Source organism: Microtus pennsylvanicus, chromosome X (genome assembly GCF_037038515.1).
Source record: "Microtus pennsylvanicus isolate mMicPen1 chromosome X, mMicPen1.hap1, whole genome shotgun sequence".
NCBI lineage: Eukaryota > Metazoa > Chordata > Mammalia > Rodentia > Cricetidae > Microtus > Microtus pennsylvanicus.
Genome location: NC_134601.1, coordinates 7,841,956 through 7,868,516, shown reverse-complemented (window position 1 = coordinate 7,868,516; position 26,561 = coordinate 7,841,956). Strand labels below are relative to the sequence as shown.

The 26,561-nt window shown below is 40.4% G+C and overlaps 1 protein-coding gene across 1 annotated transcript; it reads left to right on the top strand.

The window, feature by feature from the left end:
• The first annotated feature begins 571 nt into the window (after positions 1-571).
• CXHXorf66 (chromosome X CXorf66 homolog) lies at positions 572-8,221 on the top strand. Its single transcript, XM_075958560.1, has 3 exons — positions 572-668; positions 4,313-4,445; positions 7,276-8,221. The coding sequence occupies exons 1-3, from the start codon at positions 572-574 to the stop codon at positions 8,219-8,221; spliced, it is 1,176 nt and encodes a 391-aa protein (XP_075814675.1).
• Positions 8,222-26,561: the final 18,340 nt, after the last annotated feature.

Genomic DNA, 26,561 nt, shown 5'->3' with positions numbered 1-26,561 from the left:
GCTGTTGCTGTTGTTTTCAAATATACATAAGCACATGGGATCATTCTTTTGACACTACTGTGAAATCAGACCTCCACTTAGTATTTCAGGTGCTTTATCCTGCCTTCAGGTTCTTGCCATGAATTTCTTCCCTAACTTTCCTTCATGATAGACTGTGATGTGGAACTGTAAGCTTCAATAAACCCTTTCTTTCATAAGCTACTTTTGGACATGGTATTTTAATATCGCAAAAGAGACCCTAACTAAGAAACCCCTTCCCTTATCTCTCTCCCCCAGACTGAAATGGATGTGTTGTTGTTGGAGAATGTTAGGAGTTGTTTGTGATTGGGCCTTACTGTGTAGTTTAGTTTGGCCTCAAATGTATTAGCTTCCTGCCTTGCCTTCCAAATGCTGTGATTATAGTAATGTACCACTAAGCCTGACTCTTTAGTCCTTTTTTCTGCTTTTCCACAGCAAGATTATGCTGTCAGTGTCTGATGCAAAACTGACAGTGATGTCACAAACCCCAAGACCAGCCTGAGGAGATACAGGGGTAACCTCAGCCAAAGAAGCATTTGGCCACACTCTGGCCATGAAGGTTCATATTTGCTTCTTATTCTTATTCATTTGGACAATCAGTTGCTTAAATATAAACCACATCCATGAATCATCTACTGCCAGAACCACAGGTACGTGCCTAAGCTTAATGTTCAAAATGTATTATCATATTATTAATGTATTATGTTATTAAGAATGCTGAATTAAGAAATATGCTCTTATAATGGTGTTACTGTTAGGAGGGCTTTAAGAATTTGCAGTACAATAGTTAGTATTTTAAGTTCTATGTGGAAATTCAAAATCTAAAGAATATAGAGTTACAGTCCCCTCTGACTTTCCTTTAACACCCTGTCTGCCAACCAAACTAGACAGCCTTATGGGAATAAGAATAGGACTTAAGAAGCAGGGGTTTGTTTTGATTTGGGTTTAGTTGTTGGAGTTAGGTTCTTTCTGTGTTGTTCAGACTCTTTTCAAGTACCTGAGCTGAATGACCCTTCATTCTTTGCCTCTGAAGTGGCTGTTACTAATATACCATTGACTATGAGCATGGTCTGCTGTTATCTTGTCCTATTTCCTGCCACATACATAGTAACACTCAACTGTTCTCACCTATGCACAGCATATGCTCAAATCTTAGTTACTGCAATAACCACCCATGATTCAGAGGTAATGCAGATAATGATATAAATTAGCCACAGATACTACTCACATTTGACATTTATAGCCATGATGTGGGCTGTCCTTCTGTATATGTGTTGCTTTTATTGGATAATGAATAAAGCTGTTTGGGCCAATGCTTAGCAGAGTAAAGCCAGGTGGGACATCAGAACAGAGACAGAGAGAGTAGGCGGAGTCAAGGAGTCACCATGTAGCTGCTGAAGGAGACAGACGCTGATCCTTACCAGTAAACCACAGCCTTGTGCCAATACATAGATAAAGAAAAATGGGTTAATTCAAGATGCAAGAGCTAAGCAGGGAATACGACTAAGCTATTGACCAAATAGTATAGTTTCTGTGTGATTATTTGGGTCTGAGCAGTCAGGAAATGAAAAAGCAGTCTCTGACTACAAAGCCAGGATGTGCTCAAGGAAAGAAAATTACACTGGAAGGCCAAGTGGGTAAGGCAATTGCTGCACAAGTGTGATGACAAATTCAGAGCCCCAGAACACACATAAAACTGAGCACAATGACAAGTTATCTATAATCCCAGTGTTCCTACAGTGGGATATGAGCTAGACAGGAGAATCTTCACAAACTCACAAATCAGCTAACCTGGTTTTCAGTGCAGCAATAAACAACCAAAGAGACCAGTAACACGAATTCTAATCAGTATTAATAATAAAACTTGGAATCAGCTATTGTTGGACCCTGGAGTCCAATTACCAAGGAGGAGTCGCCCCAAGAAAACACTCTCACACCTCAGTTGATGAAAAAGCATGTGTATTTTAATTAATTCTGTCACAACAGGGTTTATCAGCATTCAAGAAGCCAGAAAGACCCCGAATAGCAGATACAGGCTGCTTTTCAAGCAAAAAGCCACAGAAACAAGGGGGGAGTCTAGGGGATTGTTCTTCAACTATTGGGACTGGCTTATTCAAAGGGCTATTAACAATGATTGATCTGAGCCAGGACTGGAGGGCAGTTGCCAGATCAGGTGAGGTAAGAGGAAACATTTGAGGGTTACTTTGACCCCTTCCCAGGGACTGAGTCAAAACATCAGGAACTGAGTCAACATCTTAAGGGTTATCTTGCCCCAATTTTAACAACTGAGTTTTATCTGGGGAACATTCACAAAGACTCAGGGAAATGGAAAGTTTCCAACATTTCAGTACGTGTGTGGGTAATTGTTAGATTCCTGGTTCCAAGGGAGGGGGGAGCACTAAGGCTGAGAGGCCTCAGAGTTGTCATAAAATTTTACATTTCCTCCTCTTATTTGGCCGAAAATCTCAATCCTGTGATTTAGAGGGTACTAGGTACTAGTTTCCTGTCATCCTGGGACTAGGGAGAGTTAGGTTACACAGGTGTTGATATTGAAGCGGTTGGAGTCCCCAAACACAGGCCTTTTTCTGACACTTTTGTCAAGGTTAACTTTTTCTGTTGACCCCAACTACAGGACGTATGAGAGGTGATATTGTTGAAACTGCCAGATGAGACTATTTCCTCGTAATGCGGGGGGGGGGGGGGGGGGGGGTTGAACCATGAAGGATCAGAGAAGCAGGGAAGCCGGTCACTAGAGAGTTCTTACCTCTACCAATGCTCAGACCAAAAGGGCGATCCTGTCCACAGACTGTCTCCTCAGATTGCACCCTTAGCCTGCAACCTCAGACTGCTGCCTCAGACTGCTGCCTCAGACTGATTGCTTCGGACTGCTCCTCAGACTTACTGAGCTCCTATATCCTTCTGCCTTATATTCCTTTCTACACCCAGCCATATCACTCCTTTTGTCTGTAGTGATATTTTGTTTGTAATCTAACAAATAAATCTTGCCTGAAGATCAGAATTTAGTGCTAAACCACAAGAGGCCAGACAGTGGTGGGACACACCTTTAATCTCAGAACTCTGATCTCTGTTAGTTCAAGGCCACCCTGGGTGACACAAAATTGAGCCAGTCTAAAAGAGAAACAGAGCTCACATAAAGGTGATCCTAGCACTTGGGATCCCATGCCTTTAATCCCAGAACTAGAGAGGTGGAGACAGGAGTGATATGAATGGGCAGAGAGAGGAATATAAAAAAAAAGAGACAGGAGGTCAGTGCAGTCTGAGGAGCAGTCGGAGGTAGAAGTCTGAGCAGGAGTCAATCTGAGGATGCAGTCTGAGGATGCAGTCTGAAGACTTTTGGTCTTAGCATTGGTAGAGGTAAGAACTCTAGTGGCTGGCTACTCCACTTCTCTGATCTTTCAGCTTTCACCCCCTGAGAGCTGAGTCCTGAGTTTTTATTATTAAGACCCATTAGAATTCATGCTACAGAGACCCTGTCTCAAACAAAGTAGAAGACAGGGAATGACACCCAAGGTGTCCTCTGACCTCCACATGTACATTGAAACATGCACTTGTCCACACACAGACAAATCCATATGCACACAAATAGATAGATAGATAGATAGATAGATAGATAGATAGATAGATAGATAGATAGATATTTCAAAAAATAAGATAGTGATTGCCCACATGTATGCACACACACACACACACACACACACACAAGCAAATTATTAAGGAAAGTTTCTTTTTTTTTCAGAGATTTTTTTTATTGAGAAAATGAGAAAAAAAAAACAAGTTTCCACCTCCTCCCAGCCTTCCTCCCCCTCCTCCCACCCTTCTCCCCCTCCCCCCACTCCTTTCCCCCTCCCTCTCCAGGAAAGTTTCTTAAACTTAAAAAGGAATCACTGAAGGACTGGAGAGATAACTCAGTAGTTAAGAGTACTTGTTTCTCTTACAGAGGGCTGAGTTCAGTTCCTGGTACATTCATATGGTAGTTCACAAGCATTTGTAACAACAGTTTCAGAGTATCTGACACTCTCTTCTAACCTCTGCCAGATTCCAGGCATACATGCATATGGTATACATAAATACATCCAAGCGAACACTCCAACACATAGGCAAACACTCATAGACTTAAACATATTTTTCAAGAAATCAATGAGAAAGAGATTTGACTTCCATGTACAGTGGCAAACCACTCTCAAAGTGGGGGGGGGGGGGAGGAACTGGGTTACCTAGCACATTTGCTGATGATACAATCTATTTGCAGTTGTAAAAACTACGGTCACTACAGGAGCAAAGATGGACGATTTTAGGAAACGCTTGCTGGGCTTCATAATTGGAATAATGATCATAACCTTTACCTTTACCTGCTTTTGTTTACTGTATTATAACTGCATGATTGAGGAGGTCAAACCACCAAGAGGGTAAGTTTTACACATTTAAGAATGAAAAGTGTGTGTATGTTGTGTGTGTGTATGTGGGTGGGTGAAGTATTTGTGCACAGGTGTGTGTACACATGCAAAAATCAGAAGATGATGTCAGATGTGTCCTGCTCTATCGTTTTATGCCTTATTGTACTGATACAGTGTGTGTCACTAAACCTAAATGTTGGCTTACAGGCAGGAAGCCCCAGCAATCTTCCCCAGCAACCTCTTCCTTACATGTGGAGTACAAACATATGCTACCATACACAACTTTTTACTTGAGTTTTAAGTGAAATATCTATGAGAAAGAAAGACAGGTATTTACTTCTATATGTATGAGTATTAATTAGTCTGCATATACAAATGTGCATGCAGTACCCATAGCAGCCAAAAGAGGGCATCAAATCCCTTGGAAATGGAGTTAAAGCTGCTTGGAGGCCACAGTAGGTCCTGTTAACTAAACCCAGTTCCTATGCAAGAACTGCAAGTACTCTTAACCACTAAGCCATGTCTCCAGACCAATAATACAGGCTTTTATTTGGGGGGAAAGGAAGTTCTTCAGAAGAAATCTCTGTTGTAAAGAGAGATAGCTCAGCAGTTAAGAGCACTGGCTATTCTATGAGAAGTCCTGGCTTTGATTCTCAGCACCTACCCAGCAGCTCAAAACCATCTGTAACTCCAGATTTAGAGGATCATTGTCATCGTCTAGCCCCTACAGGCATCAAGCACAAACATGATGTAAATACATACATGCAAGCAACATACCCATATACATAAAATTAAATTACCTTTTTTTAATTAAAAGAGTAAGAGCTCACTATCTGATTACAATCTGGGGTAGCCACGGGACAGAAAATTGGGAAAAGGATGATTGAAATTTTTCCTTTAGCAAGGTATGGTGGCACACATGTTTTATCCCACCACTTGGGAGTCAGAGGTAAGTGGAGATCTATAAGTTTGAGGCCAGCCTGATCTACATAGTAAGTTCCAGGCCAGCCAAAGGATGTTAGGTGATTAATAAACATCTTTCATGGCTAGTCCCTTACTGGAGATTGATAGAAAAGGGAAGGCAGGAATCTAACAAAACAAGTTGCTTTTATTCTAGAAATTTGGCAACGTTAGCTTCCAAAATTGTCACTGTTTAATCAAAATGTAGGAGTTTTACAAAATGTCATGACTATGAATAACATTTCCTGACTTTTGTTTCAATTATACCAGTGAAAAACAGAATAGTTTTTCTTTTTGTATCTCTCGCTTGACAGGGTCTGTATCCTCCTCAGAGAGGGCATGGAGAAGTCTTCAGTATAGTAAACATTAGAAGAGGAAGATGATAGAAGGGAGGGGTCCCTTTTCAATAGCCTCCAAAACTATTATCTGTTTACTTACCTAACATTGTGTCTTTAAGAGTTGAGCCCTAAACTCATTTACAAGATGAACATCAAGTTACTCTCTGCATTTATGGATGAAATTAAGGGTGTATAAGGGTTGAGGGTCCCTACTCTTACTGACTTTAATGTATTGGATATCAATCAAGGGGACCCAGGTAGATGGAGACAGATTGTTGCAGGATTGATACCTGAGTGTGAATGGACAAGGAGACTATGATGTTTGGTGTGGTCTTAGTGCAGGTAACAACAGTTGATGTGAGTTAATGATTACAGTAGCTGCATCATCAAGTGAAGGGAATGGCCTTTCACCTTAGTCTTTCACCTTAGCTTCCGGCTCTTAAAGACTTCTGGACACCTCTTCCACAGTATTCCCTGATTCTAAGAAGTGGTGGTATACGTGACTTGCCTGGGGCTAAATCCACATAGGTGACACGTTTTCTAAATTCTCCACTGTTCATTGTAAGGAGAGGCTTCCTTGATTAAGGCTGAAGCTGCTTTTGCCTGTGGGTATACACAGAGGTGTTTAGAAAGCAGTTTGCTGCTATATCAGTTTAGTTAACCATCAGAAGTCCATTCCTCCTGTGGGTATACCCCTCCTATACTTGAGTTGTTAGTCAAGCTTACTGGTCCCCTTTCCATCACCCAGACTGAGACTCTAGAATCCATTCAGAGAGCAGTTAGTTAGCACCACTACTAAAACAGTCAAGCTGTTATTGCATAGGTAGGTATATCTAGCTTTCCAAATGGTTTTTTTATACTCCTTTTATTCCAATTAATCCTCCTCCATCCCACACCATCATCTCCCCAATTCCCTCTCTCTCTGCCTCCCTCTCTGTCTAAACATTTCCTCTCAGAATCCCTCTTCCTTTTATCTATGTTCTACTACCCTCCCCCTCAAGGTATACACACATGCTGCACACACACACACACATACACACACACACACACACACTTGCTTTGCTTTTTTGTTTCCTAGTTTGCATAGGTACTCCACTAGATATAATGTACTAAAACTAGGATCCTCGTATGATGAAAGAGAACTAGTGAAATTTGTCCTTTTTATCCTAGGTTACTCATGTACAAATCCACTCATTTCCCCTGCAAATTTTAATTTTATACCCAAGTTATAGTCTACTATACATACGTACCACATCTTTATTATTATTGACAATTTTGTGTCCCCCCATACTTGGACTAAAAAGTTATCTAATGCCTTTGAATTCCAATTACTGCTCCTCCATCCCACACCTTCATCTCCTGTAAGAAAAATTAGTTATGAATTCATATGTATAACATGTTACAGCTGTCAGCACACTCTAATTGTTACTGTGTTTAACTTTTACTCTGGAAAAATCCATACCCTAAGCTAGCATTCTATTTCCTGATGATAGCAATAGTACTTTCGTTTTAAATTATGACACCCAAAGTTTTCCGTGTTTTAGGCTCAACAAAGAAAATATGGAAGCTATATCATCCTGGGTATCCAAGGTATCAGCTTGTCAACCTGATATAATAACTGAGGACATTCTGGAAACTCAACCTCTGCTGTTAAATTCATACCAAAAAGCTGAGCCCCCATGTCAAGAAAACCTATATATGCCAAACAATACAATAAAAGCAGATGAGCCTTCAAGTCTAGAAAAGCCATGCATACCATCCAACCCACAAAATTCAATGAAATATACAAATACTGATAAGTCGTCCATGCAATGCAGTGAAAAAACATCAAACAGACAATTTGATACAAAAAGGTCAACCAAGTCGTCAAATCCCCAAAGATTACGTCAGTCATCTAGCCTGAATAAGTCCTATGAGAAACACAGCCTTAAAAAATCAAAGAAGCTCGCCCATACCCGTAAATTATCCTGCTCAGAGATGCAAGCCACACCACTCTGGCTAACTATTGTGAAAATGTCAGCTGCTCTGGCCACACAGCCTTGCCAATCAGTCTCCAATAATCAACTTGTGTCCACCAAACCACCTAGAAGGAGACCAAATCAGGCACATAGAAGCCATGATCAAAAAAAGTCAATGAGTACAGGAAAGGCTGTGTTATGCGGAAAGCATTCATCATTCACATTTTGCAAATATTATAAGGAAAAATGTCTTACTTGTAATCCTGAATTTTTTCTCAACGATTATGCGGAGCCAAAGAGGAAGCATGCTGGAAATCCTTATGTTTCAAAGACAGTGAAGCCATTTCCCAAGTTCTTTTATGAAGCACAGTATAAGTACACTGAAAGAGGGTACAAGCGCAAATGTTATAAAGGTAATGAGAGTAATGAGACTGTGAAAACCTGTGAGAGTGAAGACAGCAGTACAGAGGTAGTCATTATTTGTGGCAGAAGTCATGAAGATGACATGGCTAAAAGCATCTTAATTTACTAAGGACTTAAAACAATTTAATCTACATGCGGAATACCAACATGTAATCACTATCAATAATAGACATATATGTTCTGAAGGCAATTAAATGCATGGCACAACAAATTATTGGTCGTTGTATTTATCACTGCATCTCATTGGCACAAGATTCATTTGGTGCATTTTTTTATATGTGATCACTTAAATGGGAACCATACGTGTACATGTACATACAAATCTAGAAAGAAATTTTAAGATGGATATCCTTAACTGCTCTTTCCCCCGAGATAGAGCTCAATGAAAGGCCCAATTTGACATTATTTATAAAGGTTTTTTTCAGCGCTGAGGAGTAAACTGAGAGTATCATTTCTGCTAGTCAAGTAGTGTACCAGTGAGCTTTGTGACCACTTGGAAATGTTTTTTTCAATTAATTTTTTATTATTATTTTATGTGTGTGAGTGTTTTGCCTCCATATATTCCTGTGCACCACTTGTGAGCCTGGTGCCCAAGGAGGCCAGAAGAGAGATTCCCTGGAAGTGGAGTTCCAGACAGGAGCTGCCGTGTGGATGTTGAGAATATTAACTGGGTACCCTGGAAGAGCTCTTAATCCACTGAGTCATCTCTTCTGCCCCTGGAAATTATTTGTAAATTTTTTTTCAGAGTTGGGATCAAGCCCAGGACTGTGAATACTAGACAAATGTTTCACCACAGAACTATCCTCCCAGTCCCTGAAGTAACTTTTAGTTGGGGGTGGGATGTGTGGTGCTGATTATGGAATCCAGAACCATGTACATGTTAGACAAGCTCTCTGCCACTGAGCCACATCCCCAGCTCTACTGTCAATACTTATGTGGAAAACTCATGATTTAAGACTGTGTCTTTTTCTATAGGACATAGTGCTTGTTGGAAATATAGGTCTATAGCTCTGTGCTATGGAATGAATGCTTGTATTTGCCCCAAATTCACATGGTTGAAACCTAATGCTATATAGGATAAGTATGGAGTCCTCAGGTGGTAGTGGGGTCGTGAAAATAGAGCACATCATGAACGGGATTTGTACCTCTATAAGGGGCTAAAGTGCTTGCATCTGCACTAAGAGACCCAGCAAAAATTCCCATACATGAATTCTAGAGCTGGCCCTCCCTAGACATCTGCTGCTGCCTTAAGTTTGAACTTTCCAGACTTCCGAACTGTGAGAAAGAAATTTTCAGGCTTACAAGCCATTCCGTTTATGGTATTTTGTTGTGGACTCCAGACTATAAGATTCTCAATACAGTTTGCTGCTGGATAATTTAGAAAAATTCCTAACAACCAGTTCTAAGAACACCTCCTCCTCTAGAGATTACCACCTAAATGGAGGCCTCCAACCTATATAGCACACACTCCTGGAATTCTATGATATCAGACTAAGTGTTGTAATTGACTCAGCAATTAACTTACTGTAGATAGCAAGGGGCCCATGGTGAAATTTATACACATTGATTATATAATGAAATTAAATGTTGGGGTCAAAGAAAGACTGGAGCTAAAACAGTAAAGTTGGGGGCTGGAGAAAGGGCTTTGCAGTTAAAAGCACTTAAACTACTTTAGCATAAGACCTAGATTTAATTCCCAACACCCACATGGATACTAATCATGACATTTAACTCAAATTCCAGGGCATATAACTCCCTCTTCTGGCCTTTATCGGCTTCTGCACATATGTGATATATATATAAATGCAGGCAAACACATATACGTATAATTCACATACATATAAATACATCTTTTTTAAAAAAAAAAGAACAGTAAAATTGGGAGCACTGAAGAAGACAAGAGGTCTCACAGCTGCGTATGAGAACACAAAACTGATGGGAGGAAAGAGGTTTCTGAACCAGTGTTAGTGGCCTGCTGGTTCCCCTGATTCCTCAAGGAATGCATGCTAGACACTATTCCCCTTTCACATACTATTGAACCTGATGCAGGTACTCATAACAGAGTAAATCATGAGTGGAAAGTGTCCATGTATTTCAGGAAAGAGACTCTCAGATTGCTCTGTGATATAAAATATTAAATAACCAAGAACAGCCACAGCTACAACTTGGTTTCTGTGATAAGGGTTATTTCGATGCTGAAGCGATAAGCTGGCCACAAAAGTGTGAAAACAACAAAAGCATAGCGTAGTATCAAGATTCCCGCACGAATGATGAGTGTTGGGCCAATGACTAGTAGACAAGGCTGGCGGCCAATGCAGCAGGAACCAGAGATGAACACAGGAGGGCTCTAACTACTCCTTAACTGGGTGGGCAGCATGTGAATAGAACATGGTCATCTCCCTGCTTGAACCAGGAGAACAAACAGCTACTTCACCTACTTCTACAAATTTCTTGTATCTTTAATATTCACTGTAATGAGACAATCAACTCATGAGCCACTGTCTCTGGTGGACTTTTAGTGGTTGTTGAATTTCTGGCACCTTAATCCCTAGGTCAAGTACAAATGGGCCAAGAAAAGGATGGAAGTAAGGAAGGGAAGGAAGGAGGAAGAGAACGGGGAAAAGGGTGGAGTGGGAGCACTACTAAAACCTTGTCCATGTCAATAACTTTGAAAAATTAAACCTTGTCATTGCAAGTGCTTTGAACATCTTGGAAATGTCCTGATTTAATAAAAATGGTCTCAAATGACTACTTCCTGGCTAACTTGCCTCTCTGTCTTAACTTTATGCTACTTTACTCCCTTTGTTCCCACTCTTCCGTTTAAAGCACGTTCAGAAAGAATCGGGGTCCTGGGTCCATCACTTCCTTACATTTTATACTGACAAGGAACACTGTAAAACCATTTCAAGGATGCCTCTTCCCTTTCAGACCACCCCTATTCTCTTTCTTTTGAATTACCTCTCCATATTCATCTATAAAACTCATACTCCCCTCGTGGCTATAGGACTGAAATGGATTATATTTTGCTTTTTGATCAATTTGGTTTAATGGAAGGAACTGAGATGATAAAGCAGGCAGATTGTGAGTTTGAGGCCAGTTTGGTTTACAGAGTGCACATGTACAACATTTGCTAAAATTGTGATATTTGTATAAAAAGGTGATAAATGGTAAGATTTAAAATGTTTCTCTAATATACCTTCTATTTATACACAAGCATGAATCTAAAGGATTCTTAGAGATCTTCAAATTCACCCTTCTGTGGGAAAGGCATCTGTAGAGTGAAAAGTATGCTCAGGCAGCAAGATCACTTTTTTCCAAAGGTGAACTTGCAGTAGCATTGTACAGGTAATAACATTTTTTTTAATTTAATTTATTGCTTTTAATTGAACTTTACGTTTTCCCCACTCCCCTTACTCCCCCCTCCTGCTACCCTCCCCTAACTCCCACACTCCCAATTTATTCGGGAGATTTGTCTTTTTCTCCTTCCTAGAAGAATCCATCCGTGTATGTCTTTCTCTCTTAGGGTCTTCTTTGTTGTCTAGCTTCTCTGGGGTTGTGGACTATAGGTTTTTCTTTGCTTTATGTCTAAAATCCACTTACGAGTGAGTACATATATGTTTGTCTTTCTGGATCTGGGAAGACACTTATGAGTGAGTACAAATTTGTCTTTCCGGATCTGGGTTACCTCACCCAGGATGTTTTTTTTCTAGTTCCATCCATTTGCATGCAAATTTCAAGATGTCATTATTTTTTTACTCCATTGTATAAATGTACCACATTTTCTTTATCCATTCTTCAGTTGAGGGGCATCTAGTCTGTTTTCAGGTTCTGGCCATTAAAAATAATGCTGCTATGAACAAAAGTCCTTGTAGCACAACTGAGCATCCTTTGGGTATATGCTATTGCTGGGTCCTGAGGTAGGTTGATTCTCAATTTTCTGAGAAATCGCCATACTGATTTCCAAAGCAGCTGTACAAGTTTGCACTCCCACCATCAATAGGGGAGTGTTCTCCTTACTCCATATCCTCTCCAGCATACGTTGTCATCAGTGTTTTTGATCTTGGCTATTCTTACAGGTGTAAGATGATATCTCAGAGTTGTTTTGATTTGCATTTCTCTGATGGCTAAGGATGTTGAACACTTCCTTAAGTGTCTTTTGGCCATTTGAGATTCTTCTGTTTAGAATTCTCTGTTTAGGACTGTACCCTATTTTTATTGGGTTATTTGTTCTTTTGATGTCTAGTTTCTTGAGTTCTTCGTGTATATTGGAGATCAGTCCTCTGTCAGATGTGGGGTTGAAGAAGATCTTTTTCCATTCGGTAGGCTGCTATTTCGTCTTCTTGACCATATCCTTTGCCTTACAGAAGCTTCTCACTGTATTAATTGTTGCTTTCCGTGTCTGTACTTCTGGAGTTATATTTTGGAAGTTGTCTCCTGTGCCAATGAATTCAAGGCTACTTCCCACTTTCTCTTCTATGAAATTCAGTGTGGTTGGTTTTATGTTGAGGTCTTTGATTCATTTGTATTTGTATTTTGTGCATGGGGATAGATATGGATTTATTTGCATTCTTCTACATGTTGATATCCTGCTATGCCAGCACCATTTACTGAAGATGCTTTCTTTTTTCCATTTTATAATTTTATCTTCTTTGTCAAAAATCAAGTGTTCATGGATATGCGGGTTGATATCTGGGCCTTTGATTCAGTTCCATTGGTCTTTCTGTTTGTTTTTATGCCAATATCAAGTTGTTTTCATTACTGCAGCTCTACAGTATAGTTTGAAGTCAGGGATGGTGATGCCTCCAGAATTCCCTTATTATACAGGATTGTTTTGGCTATCCTGGGTTTTTTCTTTTTCCTTATGAAGATAAGTATTTTTCTTTCAAGGTCTGTGCAGAATTTTTCTGGGATTTTGATGGAAATTGCATTGAATCTGTAGAAAGCTTTTTTAGCAAGACTGCCATTTTTGCTGTGTTGGTCCTACCTATCCAAGAGCATGGGAGATCTTTCCATTTTCTGATGTCTTCAATTTATATTATTTGTGGCTATTGTAAAGGGTGAGGTTTCTCTGTTTACTTTTTCAGACCGTTTATCATTTATATAGAGGAGGGATACTGATTTTTTTAGTTAATCTTATATCCTGCTATTCTACTAAAGGTGATTATTAGTTGTAAGAGTTTACAGGTGGAATTTTTGGGGTCACTTATGTATATTATCATGTCATCAGCAAATAGTGAAAGTTTGACTTCTTCTTTTCCAGTTTGTAGCCCCTTGATCTCCTTTTTTTTGTCTTATTGCTATAGCTAGAACTTTGAGTACTATATTGATAGATATGGAGATAGTGGACAACCTTGATTGTTCCTGATTTCAGTGGGATTGCTGGGAGTTTCTCTCCATTTAGTTTGAATCTGGCTGTTGGCTTGCTGTATATTGCCTTTATTATGTTTAGGTATGTTCCTTGTATCTTTGCTCTCTCCAAGACCTTATTATGAAGGGGTATTGAATTTTGTCAAAGGCTTTTTTCAGCATCTAATGAGATGATCATGTGGGTTTTTTTTTCTTTCAGTTTGCTTTTGGTTTTGTGACTTTAAGCTGAACTTCTTCTCCTTCCTATTATTTTTAGGTTTGGTCTTTTCATGATGTCCCATACTTCCTTGATATTTTGTGCTAAGAATTTGTTGGAGTTAATATTTTCTTTGACCAATGAATCTATTTCTTCTATCATATCTTCATTGCCTGAGATTCTCTCTTCCATCTCTTGTATCTGTTGTTTATGCTTGCATCTGTAGTTCCTGATCATTTACCCAGATTTTCCATTTCCAGAGTTCCCTCAGTTTGTTTTCTTTGTAGCCTCTATTTCAGTTTCCAAGTCTTGAACCATTTCTTTCTCCTGTTTGATTGCTTTTCCTTGGATTTCTTTAAGGACTTTGTTGATTTCTTCCAAGTTTTTGTTTGTCCTTTCCTTCATTTCTTTAAGGGAATTTTTCATTTCTTCTTTAAGGGCTTCAATCATCTTCATTAAGTTATTTTTAAGGTCATTTTTTCCTGCCTCATCTGCAGTGGGATGCTCAGGTCTTGCTGTTGTATAACTACTAGCTTCTGGTTGTGCTGTATTGCTCTTTATGTTGTTGTCTACCCAATTCTTCCTCCGATGGGAACAGATGGAGCCTGTGTTTCCGGGAGATCTCTTTTCCTCCAATTGGTGTACTTGGGGGCTGATTCATTGATTGCTCCTTCAGATGTAGGCAGAGGAGACTTCAGTGATCATTCCTCCAGATGCCTACGGGTTCAAGGTTCAGATGGTCATTCTTCTTGGTGTTGACGGGACTTAGGGTGAGGCTCTGGTGGTTAGATAATATTTGGAGCCTACTGCTGTTGCTGCTGCTATGCTTCTCCTCCTGCAATCTGGTTTGGCCGACCACGCAGATGCTCACACTTCCCAACAAAATTTTTAAAAAGCTTTATCTATTTATTTTATCTTTATGTGTATGTCTTCAGTGTATGTGTATCATATGCATGTAGGTACCTTTGGAAGCCAGAAGATGGCATCAGATCCCTTGAAACTGGAATTACTGGTGGTTACGAACCACCATGTAGGTGTTAGACATCAAACCAGTGTCCTCTGAAAGAGCACCAAGTTCTCTTAAGTACTCTCCAGCCGTTGGTAACAGATTTTCAAATGATCACAAAGAAGTGAACCAGCAAGTGTGCTATGCTTATAGAAGCATGAAAGGCTTCAGTTTTATCAGTTCCTGCAGTCCAATAGCCCCTCCCACAATGTGGGTACTCCCTAAGAATTAAGATATAAGAAAGAAAAGAAAATCCAAAGAAACCAAGCTCTATAAAAGTATCAGTCTTCCTAATAAATACCTTCCTAATTGTTATCTATGTACAATTCACAATTACTCTTGTACTGTTTTGATTTTTGAAATAAGAATTTAAAATAATATTCTCTTCACCAGGCATGTGACACATGCCACGAATCCCGGCACTAGAGAAGAAGAAGCAAGCATTTCCTTGTGAGTGTCAGGTCAGTTTGGTCTATATAGCAAGTTACATGCCAGCCAGAGCTACACACTGAGATCTTTTCTCAAACAAACAAATAAGAAATAAACAATAATCTTAGTTTTGAATACATACCTGAGAACTTTCAGAGCTTTATTTGCATAGAACTATCTACTTATCGAAGTCCAAACATATTGAAAAGACTCCTGAAGGTGAGGAAGTAAACTGTCATTATTCTGCTGTACATAATTTTCTTTTAAAATACAACATAATAATTTGGCCATTTTCCCCAGACATTAAAACTTCTTTAATAAAAATACACTGATGTGGGAGTGATTTCTTTCTAATCTGTTGCTTTCATTGGTTAATTAATAAAGAAACTGCCTAGGCCCATTTGATAGGCCAACCCTTAGGTGGGTGGAGAAAACAGAACAGAATGCTGGGAGAAAGAAGTTGAGTCAAGGAGTCGCCATGATTCTCCCACTCCAGGCAGACACAGGTTAAGATCATTCCTGGTAAACCAGCTCGTGGGCTACACAGATTATTAGAAATGGGTTAGGTCAATATGGAAGAGCTAGCTAATAAGAAACTGAAACTAATGGGCCAGGCAGTGTTTAAAAGAATACAGTTTCCGTGTAATTATTTCGGGTAAAGCTAGCCTTGCGGGCGGCCGGGTGCTGGGGACGCAGCCCACTGCTCCTAATACAACAATACACAATCATTAATCACTTCCCGTATGCATATCTTTTCATGGCAAAAGTGGGCTATTTTTTAAGACACATTCTCACTCTACCTGGGACTTCCTATGTAGCCCCAGATGATCTCAAACTTTTGATAATCCTGCCTCAGCTTCTTGTATGCTAGGATTACAAAGGTGTACATTTGGGTTGGCTAGTTTTAAAATATTGCATTGAAGCCAGGCAGTGGTGGCACATGCCTTTAATCCCAGCAATTTGCGGGCAGAGGCAGGTAGATCTCAGTGAGTGTGAGGCCAGTCTGGTTTACAGAGTGAGTTCTAAGACAGTCAGGAGTACACAGAGAAACCTGTCATGAAAAATTGCATTGAAATGACCAAAAATCGATAACTAGAAATACATAAAGAATGCATGAGGTTATATGATAATGTGTAATTATATAAATTTTAGGTCTAGAAATCCTGAGAACTGATCATATTTATCATCAGAAGACTTTCTTTGCTCTCTCTGGCATTTTTCTTTTTTAAAAAAATTTTATTAGATTTTTTTTTAAAAAAAAAAATACCAATCCATGTTCCTACTCCCTCCTTCTGGGTTAGGATAATCAAGTCTTCCTATTGTGTGACCACTGAGTTCTAGTGTTAAAATGTTGCTTTTTAGGTTGTTGAAGGAATTATTGCATTGGCGCCTCCCCATCTCTTCCTTCAAATTAGGCTGACAGGGTCTTTGGGAGTTTTTCTTAGCCTGCTCTGTACTGTCCATGTCTGCTTCAGAAAGCCTCCAAGGCTTTCTTGGTCTTCTCTTCTGGTTTGCTCTCTTGGTGCTCTCTCTTAATCCCCTCAGCGTTTGTAACAAGCTCTTGGTCCTTCTTAAATCCCCTCAGTATTGGAGCAAGCTGTGTTTCAGAGTTCCACCGAGGTTGCAGAGGATAGGCGGGCTTGGGGGCAGGGATGTGGCTAGTAGTATGGATGGCAGCTGGATGAATTTGGGTTTTGGGGGAGCCTAGCCACAGGAAACTCCCTGCTGACTGGCTAGAAAAGCCAAAGGAGTTGGAGGAGGGGCCCGGGGTTTTGTCCCACTGGGGAGGTCATAGAGAGTGGGGCATCCCACCATGAGGCTCACCTCTTAAATCCCCTCAGTATTGGAGCAAGCTGTATTTAAGAGTATCTCTGGCATTTTTCAAAGTAAGAAAAAAAATCAATGACAAATTGTGTGGTTACGTAGTAGGACAAAATAATTGTCATTAAGGTTCTTATTCTTTTACTTCTGAATGTTCATCTACATGAAGCTGCTGAAGGAAAATTCTTGAGTGCTACAAGAGCAAGGGTATATCTTATAGATGATTACAATAAAGATAATCAACTTCTGAGAGTGATACTGGTTTGAAAAAGGAATATATTGGTTTTGTGTGAATAAGTCTCTTATAAAATTTGGTTTAATAGAAGGAGCAGAGATTATAAAGTAGAATTGTCAAATATAAAGCTTTCTAGGATGGTGAGATGGTCCAGCAGGCAAAAGAACTTGCCATGCAAGCCTAATAATCTGAGTTCAAACCCTGAAAATCACAGTGGAAAGAGAGAACTGACTCATATATGTTACCCTCTGGCCTACAGAGCGAGAGCGAGCGAGCGAGCGAGAGAGAGAGAGAGAGAGAGAGAGAGATGAAGAGAGAGATGTGGAGAGAGAGATACACATATGTGTACACAAATAATAATCTTTTTAAAAATAAGGTTTCTTAAAAATAAGGTTTTCTGACTGGTGTAAGATGGTATCTCAGAGTCATTTTGATTTACATTTCTCTGATGAGTAAGGATGTTGAACATTTCTTTAATTTCTTTAAGTGTCTTTCAGCCATTTGAGATTCTGTGTAGAGAGAATCTCAAATGTACCCCATTTTTAATTGGATTATTTGGAATTTTAATGTCTAGTTTCTTGAGTTCTTTGTATAATTTGGTGATCAGCCCTCTGTTCAATGTGGGGTTGGTGAAGATCTTTTCCCATTCTTTAGGCAACTGTTTTGTCTTATTGACCATGTCCCTTGCCATACAGAAGTTTTACAGTTTCAGGAGGTCCAATTTATTTTTTGTTGCTCTCAGTGTCTGTGCTACTGGTGTTATATTTAGGAAGTGGTCTCCTGTGCTCATGCATTGAAAGCTACTTCCCACTTTCTCTTCTATCATGTTCAGTGTGGTCGGATTTACATTTAGGTCTTTAACCCATTTGGACTTGAGTTTTGTGCACGGGTATAGATAAGGATCTATTTGTATTCTTCTACATGTTGACGTCCAGTTATGACAGCACCATTTGTTGAAGATGCTTTCTTTTTTCCATTTTATAGTTTTATCTTCTTTGTGAAAAAAAGGATAATTCAGGAATTTGTAAGAGTTGCCCTCTTTCAAATAATTGATATAATGGACCCTGGGTATTTCTTGCAAGAGATTGTTATTAAAAAGAGTTAGCCTTTGTGTTGGAGACATGGTTCATTTGTTCTTGCAGAGGACACAGATTTGGTTCCCAGCACCCACATAGTAACTGCCTGTGTCAGGGAATCGGATGCTCTCTTCTGGCTTCCACAGGTACCAGGTAAGAATGTGGTACACAGATGTACATGCAGACGATCCAGTCATAAAATATAAATAATCATTTAAAAACTTTAAAGAGCCCGGCCCCTGAATCTCTCTCTGGATTCCTGATCTGCCCCTCGTTCCCACACTCCCACTGTAGTATTGCTGCCATGAGGCCTTTATGAAAGCTGTTTCTGTTCTTGGACATTTGGCCTCTAAAACAATGAGCAAAATAAAGTTCTTTTTATAAGTTCCCCAGTGATCTAAATGAAAGAGCATTCAGGAACTGACAAGACTAACTTGAGAACATGATTGTTTTGGCTCACTTTTTTTGGATAAAGCTCATCATTGTGGGAAATTCCCGGAAAGAGGAGTTTGAAGCAGCTTTTCAAGTTGCATCCGCAGCCACAAAGAAAAGAAAGATAATGTCTGTATTCAGCAACCTTTCACTCAGAACCGCAGCCCAGGCCAGGAAATGGTGCTTCCCACATTTAGGTTTTGTCTTCTCACATCAATTAACTTAAGACAATCAATCAGGTATGCCCAGAGACTAGTAATCTAGATAAACCCCTACAGGTATGCCCAGAGACTAGTAATCTAGATAAACCCCTTATAGGTATGCCCAGAGACTAGTAATCTAGATAAACCCCTACAAGTATGCTCAGAGACTAGTAAACTACATAAACCCCTACAGGTATGCCCAGAGACTAGTAATCTAGATAAACCCCTACAGGTATGCCCAGAGACTAGTAATCTAGATAAACCCCTACGGGTATGCCCAGAGGCTTGTTTCCTACTGCTGGCTTGTTGAAACTCAATGTTAACATCACAGAGCCAGATGGGATCCCAGCACTGAGAGGGGGAAGTGGACACAGAGTCTCACCCCTAACAGAGAAGCTGTTTGCAATTGATACTCACCAGCAAAGGGCAAATCTGTCTTCTTTGGTGGAGTGTCATTGGGTATCAGTCACACTCCAGGACAAGCTCCATGGCCAGGAATAGCTGGCCAACACACACACAAAAATGCTATGGGTTTTGTTGTTGTTGCTGCTGCTGCTGAAATAAAAATACATAAAAAATAAAAGCAGGTGTTAATAGGTATGTTTATTAATATCTGGATCTTTGATTTGATTCCAATAGTCAACCAGTCTGTTTTTATGCCAGTCCCAAGCTGTTTTCACTACTGTAGCTCTATAATAAAGCTTAATGTCAGGGATGATGATGCCTCCAGAAATTTCTTTATTGTGCATGATTGATTTGGCCATTCTGGGTTTTTTTTTCCATATGAAGTTGAGTATTGTTCCTTCAAGGTCTGTGAAGAATTGTGTTGGGGTTTTGATAGGAATTGCATTGAATCTATAAATTGCTTTTGGTAGTATTGCCATTTTTATTATGTTGATCCTATCTATCCAAGAGCATGGGAGATCTTTCCATTTTCTGGTATCTTCTACAGGAGAACTCTAAGAAAAACATATATAGATCCCCATGGGAAGAAGAAATAGAGATCTTCTGAAAAAAATGGGAGCACGGGTGTGGGGGATAAAGGAAGGTGGGAGGAGAGGAGGGGGAAAGTGGAGGAGAACTTGAGGGAATGGGGTAGTCGAAATGGAGGAAGAACAGAGATGAGAGCAAGAAAAGAGATATTTTGATTGAGGGAGCCATTATGGGGCTAGCAAGAAACCTAGCACTAGAGAAATTCCCCGGACTCCACAAGGATGACCTCAGCTAAGACCCTAAGCAATAGAGGAGGGCGTGCCGGAACTGGCCTTGCCCTGTAGTCAGACTGATGAGTATCTTAAATGTCACCATAGAACCAAGGCAGAGAGCTGCAGCAGAGCACTGGACTGGGCTCCCATGGTCCAGCTGAGGAGTGGGAGGAGTGAGAATATGAGCAAAGAGGTCAAGACCATGATGGGTTCACCCACTGAAACAGTTTACCTGAACTAATGGGAGCTCACGAACTCCAGCTGGACAAGGAAGGACCAAACTGGACCCTCTGAGTGTGGGTGACAGTTTTATGACTGGGGCAGACTGCGGGGCCACTGGCAGTGGCACCAGGATTTATCCCAACTGCCTGTACTGGCTTTTTGGAACCAATTCTCTTTGGAGAGATACCTTGCTTAGCCTTGATATAGTAGGGAGGGTCTTGGTCTTCCTCAAAGCAATGTGCTTTAACCTCTCTGAGGAGTGGATGGGGGCATGGTGGGAGGGTGTGTGGAGAAAATGAGAGGAGGAGAGGGAATGAAAACTGGGATTGGTATGTAAAATGAAAAAAAGATAGTTTGTTTTCCTTTTTAAAAAGACAAGATCTCCTGAGTAAATTGGGAGCATGGGGACCTTGAGGAAGGGTTGAAGGGGAGGGAAGAGGCAGGGAGGGGAACAGAGAAAAATGTAGAGCTCAATAAAAATCAATAAGAAATTAAAATTAAAAAAATAAAACAAATTAGGTTTTCACTACAGGTCTCGATAGTATAAAAAATATTAAGGGAATATTAAAGAAACTTAGAGGTAAATGGGAAGAACTCTGTAATAGGATTCATGCACTAGTACTGAGCTACTGTGTTACCAGCAAACCAGTCTGGAGCACTACATTTGGGCTCAAACTATTTTTATTTTCATCATGGTTATCAGGAACCAAAATAATAAATTCTTAAATCAGAGATGTATGGTTCTCTGAAAGCTTAAAACACTTACATTTTATAACCAGTTCTCCAAAGAATACCTTTCTTGTTCAATAACTAGGCACTGGCTGTTGGACCAAAGGAAGAAGAAAAGTATTTTCTGAGACCATTACATCCCGTGGATCCTTAGAGTGATATTTTATTTGTGTTTTAGTAAATAAAGCTTGCCTGAAGATTACTGTGCAAAGCTAGCCACATTGGTTAGCAAGGCAGTGGCTGCACACACCGATAATCCCAGCAGCCACACTAGTTAGCCATAGAGACTGGGCAATGGTTGTGCACACCTTTAATCCCGGCACTAGAGAGGACTGTAAGGTGGGATGAGACAGGAACTCGCTCTCTTTCAGTCGGAAGATTTCATAGAGGTAAGAGCTCTCTAGTAGTTGGTTGTTTTGCTTCTCTGATTTTTCATCTTGAACCCAAATATCTGTCTCTGGGTTTTTATTATTCGTGTTATAGGTCCTAGATATATGCCAGATTTTGTTGCTTTGGGTTTTTTTCTGTTTTTTAAATTAATTATTATTATTTTATGCATGTGGGTGTTTTGTCTTCTTGTTTATTTGTGTACCACATGCATGTTTGGGGCCCAGAGAGGCCAGAAATAGATGTCATATTCCTTGAGATTGGGGTAACAGGTTGTTGTCTGACCCAACATAGGTGCTAAGAATCCAATCCAGGTTCTCTAGATGAGTAGCCAGTGCTATTAACCACTGAACCATCTCTCTAGCACCTATCTTTTTTCTAAAGCTTCCATTTTGTTATATACCTTTGTTGTACAGGGGTAGCATGATCCAACTTTTATTTTATTATACATAGTCTCAGAGGTCTGACATCTATACTGAAAGCAGCTGTAGACTGTACTCAAAAAGAGCTAGTAGAGAGTGATTAGCATGCACAAAGCCCCTTGTTTGATTTCCAGCACTGCATAGACAGCCTGCCATGACAGTATATGCTCAGAATCCCAGTACTCATGAGATGGAAGAATGAGGATTAAAAGATCATCTTCAGCTACAAAGTAAGTGGCCAGCCTATGTTAGAGATTCTGTCTTTTAAAAAGAGGTATCTGAAGACCTATACCAAGCTTCTCAAGCATTAAACAAGTATCCCTCCCCTTCCTCTGAGAGCCTAAGATTCCTGTCTTAGTTAGGGTTAATATTGCTGTAATGAAACACCAAGACCAAAAGCAACTTAAGAAGGAAAGCATTTATTTGCTTAAATAGCATAAGTCACAGTCCACTGAGGGAAGTCAAGGCAGGAACTCAAACTGGGTGGGAACCTGGAGACAGGAGTTAAGGCAGAGGGCACAGAGGAGTGCTACTTTCTGGCTTGATCTTCCTTGGTGTGGGAGGTCCTTCTGTCTATGTATTGTTTTTATTGGTTAATGAATAAAGAATTGCTTTGAGCCTATGGCAGGGAAAAACAGAACTAGGCAGAGAAAGCTAGGCTGTATGCTGGGAGAAAGAAGGGAGGAGTCAGAGAGAAGAGATGGAGCTACCAGATTCAGACACTGGGAACTTTAGCCAGTAAACCACTGTCACATGACGATACGCAGATTAATAGAAATGGGTTAAATTAATATAAGAGTTAGCCAATAAGAAACTAGAGCTAATGGGTCAAACAGTGATTTAATTAATAAAGTTTCTATGTAATTATTTCAGGGCTGGGCAGCCAGGAACAAACAAGTGGTCCCTTCTCCAACACCTCCTGACTTGCTCAGACTGTTTTTCTTACAGAACACAGAACCACTGAGTGGAAGAGTGTTCCCACCCACAGTGATCTGGGCCATCCCCCATCAATAACTAATTAAGAAGATGCCCTACAAGCTTGTCTGCTTACAGTCTGATCTTATGGAAACATTGTTTCAGCTGAGATTCCCTCCTCTCAGACGACTTGATCTTCTGTCAAGTTGACATAAAATTAATCAGAATAGCACTCTGGCCAGGAAAACAGAAAGGGTAACTTCAGATATTCATCTCTTCCTCCACTCCTCCAAATCCAATCCCTGAATCTCGCTCCTAGCTCTTTAGCAGAGCCTTTACTACAGCCCATCTCCCTGTGGCCACTCCCAGGGGAAATAACACAGATTTTTTCCTTCCATCCTTCATTCCCTCTACTTATCATTTTATGCCAGTGCACAATTCCATCATGCAGTCCCTGGGAATCTATTGTAGAATGATATTTTAAAGTGTGTTACATTTACTTATGCTCTGGAACATTTGTTTAATGGCGTAAAGATGTGTTGCTTTTGGTTATAAGATTTCTCTGTGTAGCTTTGGAGCCTGTCCTGGAACTCACACTGTATACCTGGCTAGCTTTGAACTCATAGAGACCCACCTGTCTCTGCCTTCCAAGTGCTGGGATTAAAAGCATACACCACCACCACCCAGCAAAGACAAGGAAAATGTTAAATCTAAAAAGGTCCTGACACAAAACATCCAAAAAATCTGGGACACTCTGTAAAAATCAACTCAATGAATAATAGCAATAATAAATAAATAGTGGTGGCGCACGCCTTTAATCCCACCACTCGGGAGACAGAGGCAGGCAAATCTCTGTGAGTTCAAGTCTAGTCTGGTCTACAGAGTGAGTTCCAGGTCAGCCAGGGCTACACGAGAAACCTTGTCTCACAAAAGTGAGAGAGAGAGGGAGAGAGAGAGAGGGAGAGGGAGAGAGAGAGAAAGAGAGAGAGAGAGAGAGAGAGAGAGAGAGAGAGAGAGAGAGAGAGAGAGAGAACAATAAAAGAGAAGAAACCCAGGTCAAAGGCACAGAAAATATTTTCAACAAAATCATAGAGGAAATTTTCCCTAACCTAAAGAAAGAGATACCTATTAAGGTACAGAAAGTATACAAAAAAATACATTGGGTTAGAAAAGAAATTCCCCTCAGCACATAATAATTAAAACACTAATGTACAAAAGAAAGAATGTTAAAGGCTGCAAGGGGAAAAGACCAAGTAACAGGTAAAGGCAGATGACCTATTAGAATAACCCCTGACTTCCCAGTAGAGACTTTAAGAGCTGGAAGGGCCTAAGCAAAATTTCTACAAACTCTAAGGGACCACAGATGCCAGCCACTGTATCCAGAAAAAAACTTTCATGCACAATAGATGGAGAAATAAGAGATTCCATGACAAAAACAAAATTTGAGCAAGATCTACAAATCTAGCACTTAACCTGTAAGTCAGGACCCCTTTAGCAAACCACGATCTGCAAAATATTTACATTTTTATTTATAGTAGTAACAAAATTATAGTTATGAAGTAACAAAAATTAATTTTATGGTTGTGAATTACCACAATATGAACTGTATTAAAGGATCACAGAGTTAGGAATGCTGAGACCACTGCTCTAGAAGGAAAACTCCATCTAAGAAGGTTAACAACATCCAAGAAAATGCAAGGAATAAATAATTCCAGACTAGATAATCAAAAGAGGGGAAACAAATACACACAGCCCACTACCACCACCACCACAACCACAATAACAACAACAAAACAGCAATCAACAAATGCTGCTCATTGATATCTCTCAACATCAATGGATTCCCCCAATAAAAAGATGCAGACAAAAAGAACTGACCCAAAAATAGGACCCATCTTTCTGCTGTATCCAAGAAACACACCTCTACATCAAGAATAGGTATCACTTCAAAGTAAAATGATGGAATTAGACATAAGAAGTAAGTAGGTACCATTTTAATATCTGATAAAAATATACTTCAAACCAAAACCAATCAGAAGAGATAAGGCAGGACACTACATACTTACCTTATTTAAGATTTCTATTGCTGCAATGAACCACCATAACCAAAAATCAAGTTTGGGATGAAAGGGTTATTTGGCTTATACTTCCATATTGCAGTTAATCAAAGAAAATCAGAACAGGAGCTCAATATGGCAGGAACCTGGAGGCAGGAGCTGATGCAGAGGCCATGAAGGGATACTACTTACTGGCTTGCTTTCTTTGCCTTGGGCAGTCTGCTTTCCTATAGAACCCAGGACCACCAGCTAAGGGATGGAACCACCAACAGTGGACCGAGCCCATAAATCACTAATTAAGAAAATTCCATACAGTGCTCTCTTATTGAGCCAAGTCATCTTTCTCAATTGAGGCTCCTTCTTTTCAGATGATTCTAGTTTGTGTGTCAAAAGAAAAATCCACTAGGACTATGTAACACCTAGGGACAAATACATGGGCACCCAAGTTTGTAAAAGAAATACCACTACCTCTTAAATTACTTGTTGACCCCCCTCACACACTGATAGTGGAAGATTTGAATGCCCCACTCTAGACAAAAATAGCTCATCCAAAGAAAAACTAAACAAAGAAATGCTAGAACTGATCTTTGAAACCAAACAGATCTAAAAGATACATACAGAACATTTCCCCAAAATGCAAAAGAATGTACCTTCTTGGAAAAAGAACACAGGGCCCCTCCAGCTCCTGCTGCAGGGGCTTCTTTGTTCCACACGACCCTGCCTCCTCCCCCAAGCCTGCCCGCTGGGCTGGAAGGTCCATGGAAGGGAGTGCAGGGTACCTCCAGCTCCTGCTGCAGGAGCTTCTTTGTTCCACATGACACTGCCCCCACCACCACCAAGTTTGCCCTTTTGTCTGCAGGGTCCTTGGACTTCCAGGAGTCCCTGCTCTTGTGCTGAAGTGTTCCATCCAGACTGGTGTGTGCCATCCAGGGCAGATGGTCCAGGAAAGGAGCACAGGGCCCCTCCAGCTCCTGCTACAGGGGCTTCTTTGTTCCACATGACCCTGCCTCCCCCAAGCCTACCCTATTATCTGGGAAATCTTTGGCCCAGGAACAGTTCCTGCTCCTGCACTGAGTCTATCTACCCAGAGGGGTGAGGTCCCTGGAAGGGAGTGCAGGGCACCTCCTGCTCCTGATGCAGGGGCTTCTTTGTTCCACACAACCCTGCCCTCCCCCAAGTTCACACCTTTGTCTGCAGGGTTCTTGGACTACCAGGAGTCCCTGTTCCTGTGCAGAGGAGATCCATTCAGATGGGTTTTTGGCCCAGAAACAATTCCTGCTCCTGCACTGAGGACATCCACCCAGAGAGTCAGTCACAGCATGGATTGGACCAAGACACCAAGACTCTCCTGGCTGCATTTGAAGGAAGAGATGGGCAGGTGCCAATGCAAAAATTCCTCCAACAACCTGAAAGGCAACATGACAACACCAGAATCCAGGGATCACGAAACAAGAACACTTGAACACCCTATTCCAGAAGAAGTAGAAGAAATTGACTTTAAATGTAACATTATGAAAATAATAGAGGACCTGAAACATGATGTGAAAACCAGCTTTAAAAAAATGGAGAAGACAAACAAAAAGGTAGAAGAAATGATAACCAAAGATATCCAAGAAAAACAAGAAAAAACAATCAAACGGGTAATGGAAACAGTTCAAGACTTGAAAACTGAAATGGAGGTAATGAAGAAAACACAAACCAAGAAAAGGCTGTATATGGAAAATCTGGGTAAACGAACAGGAACTAC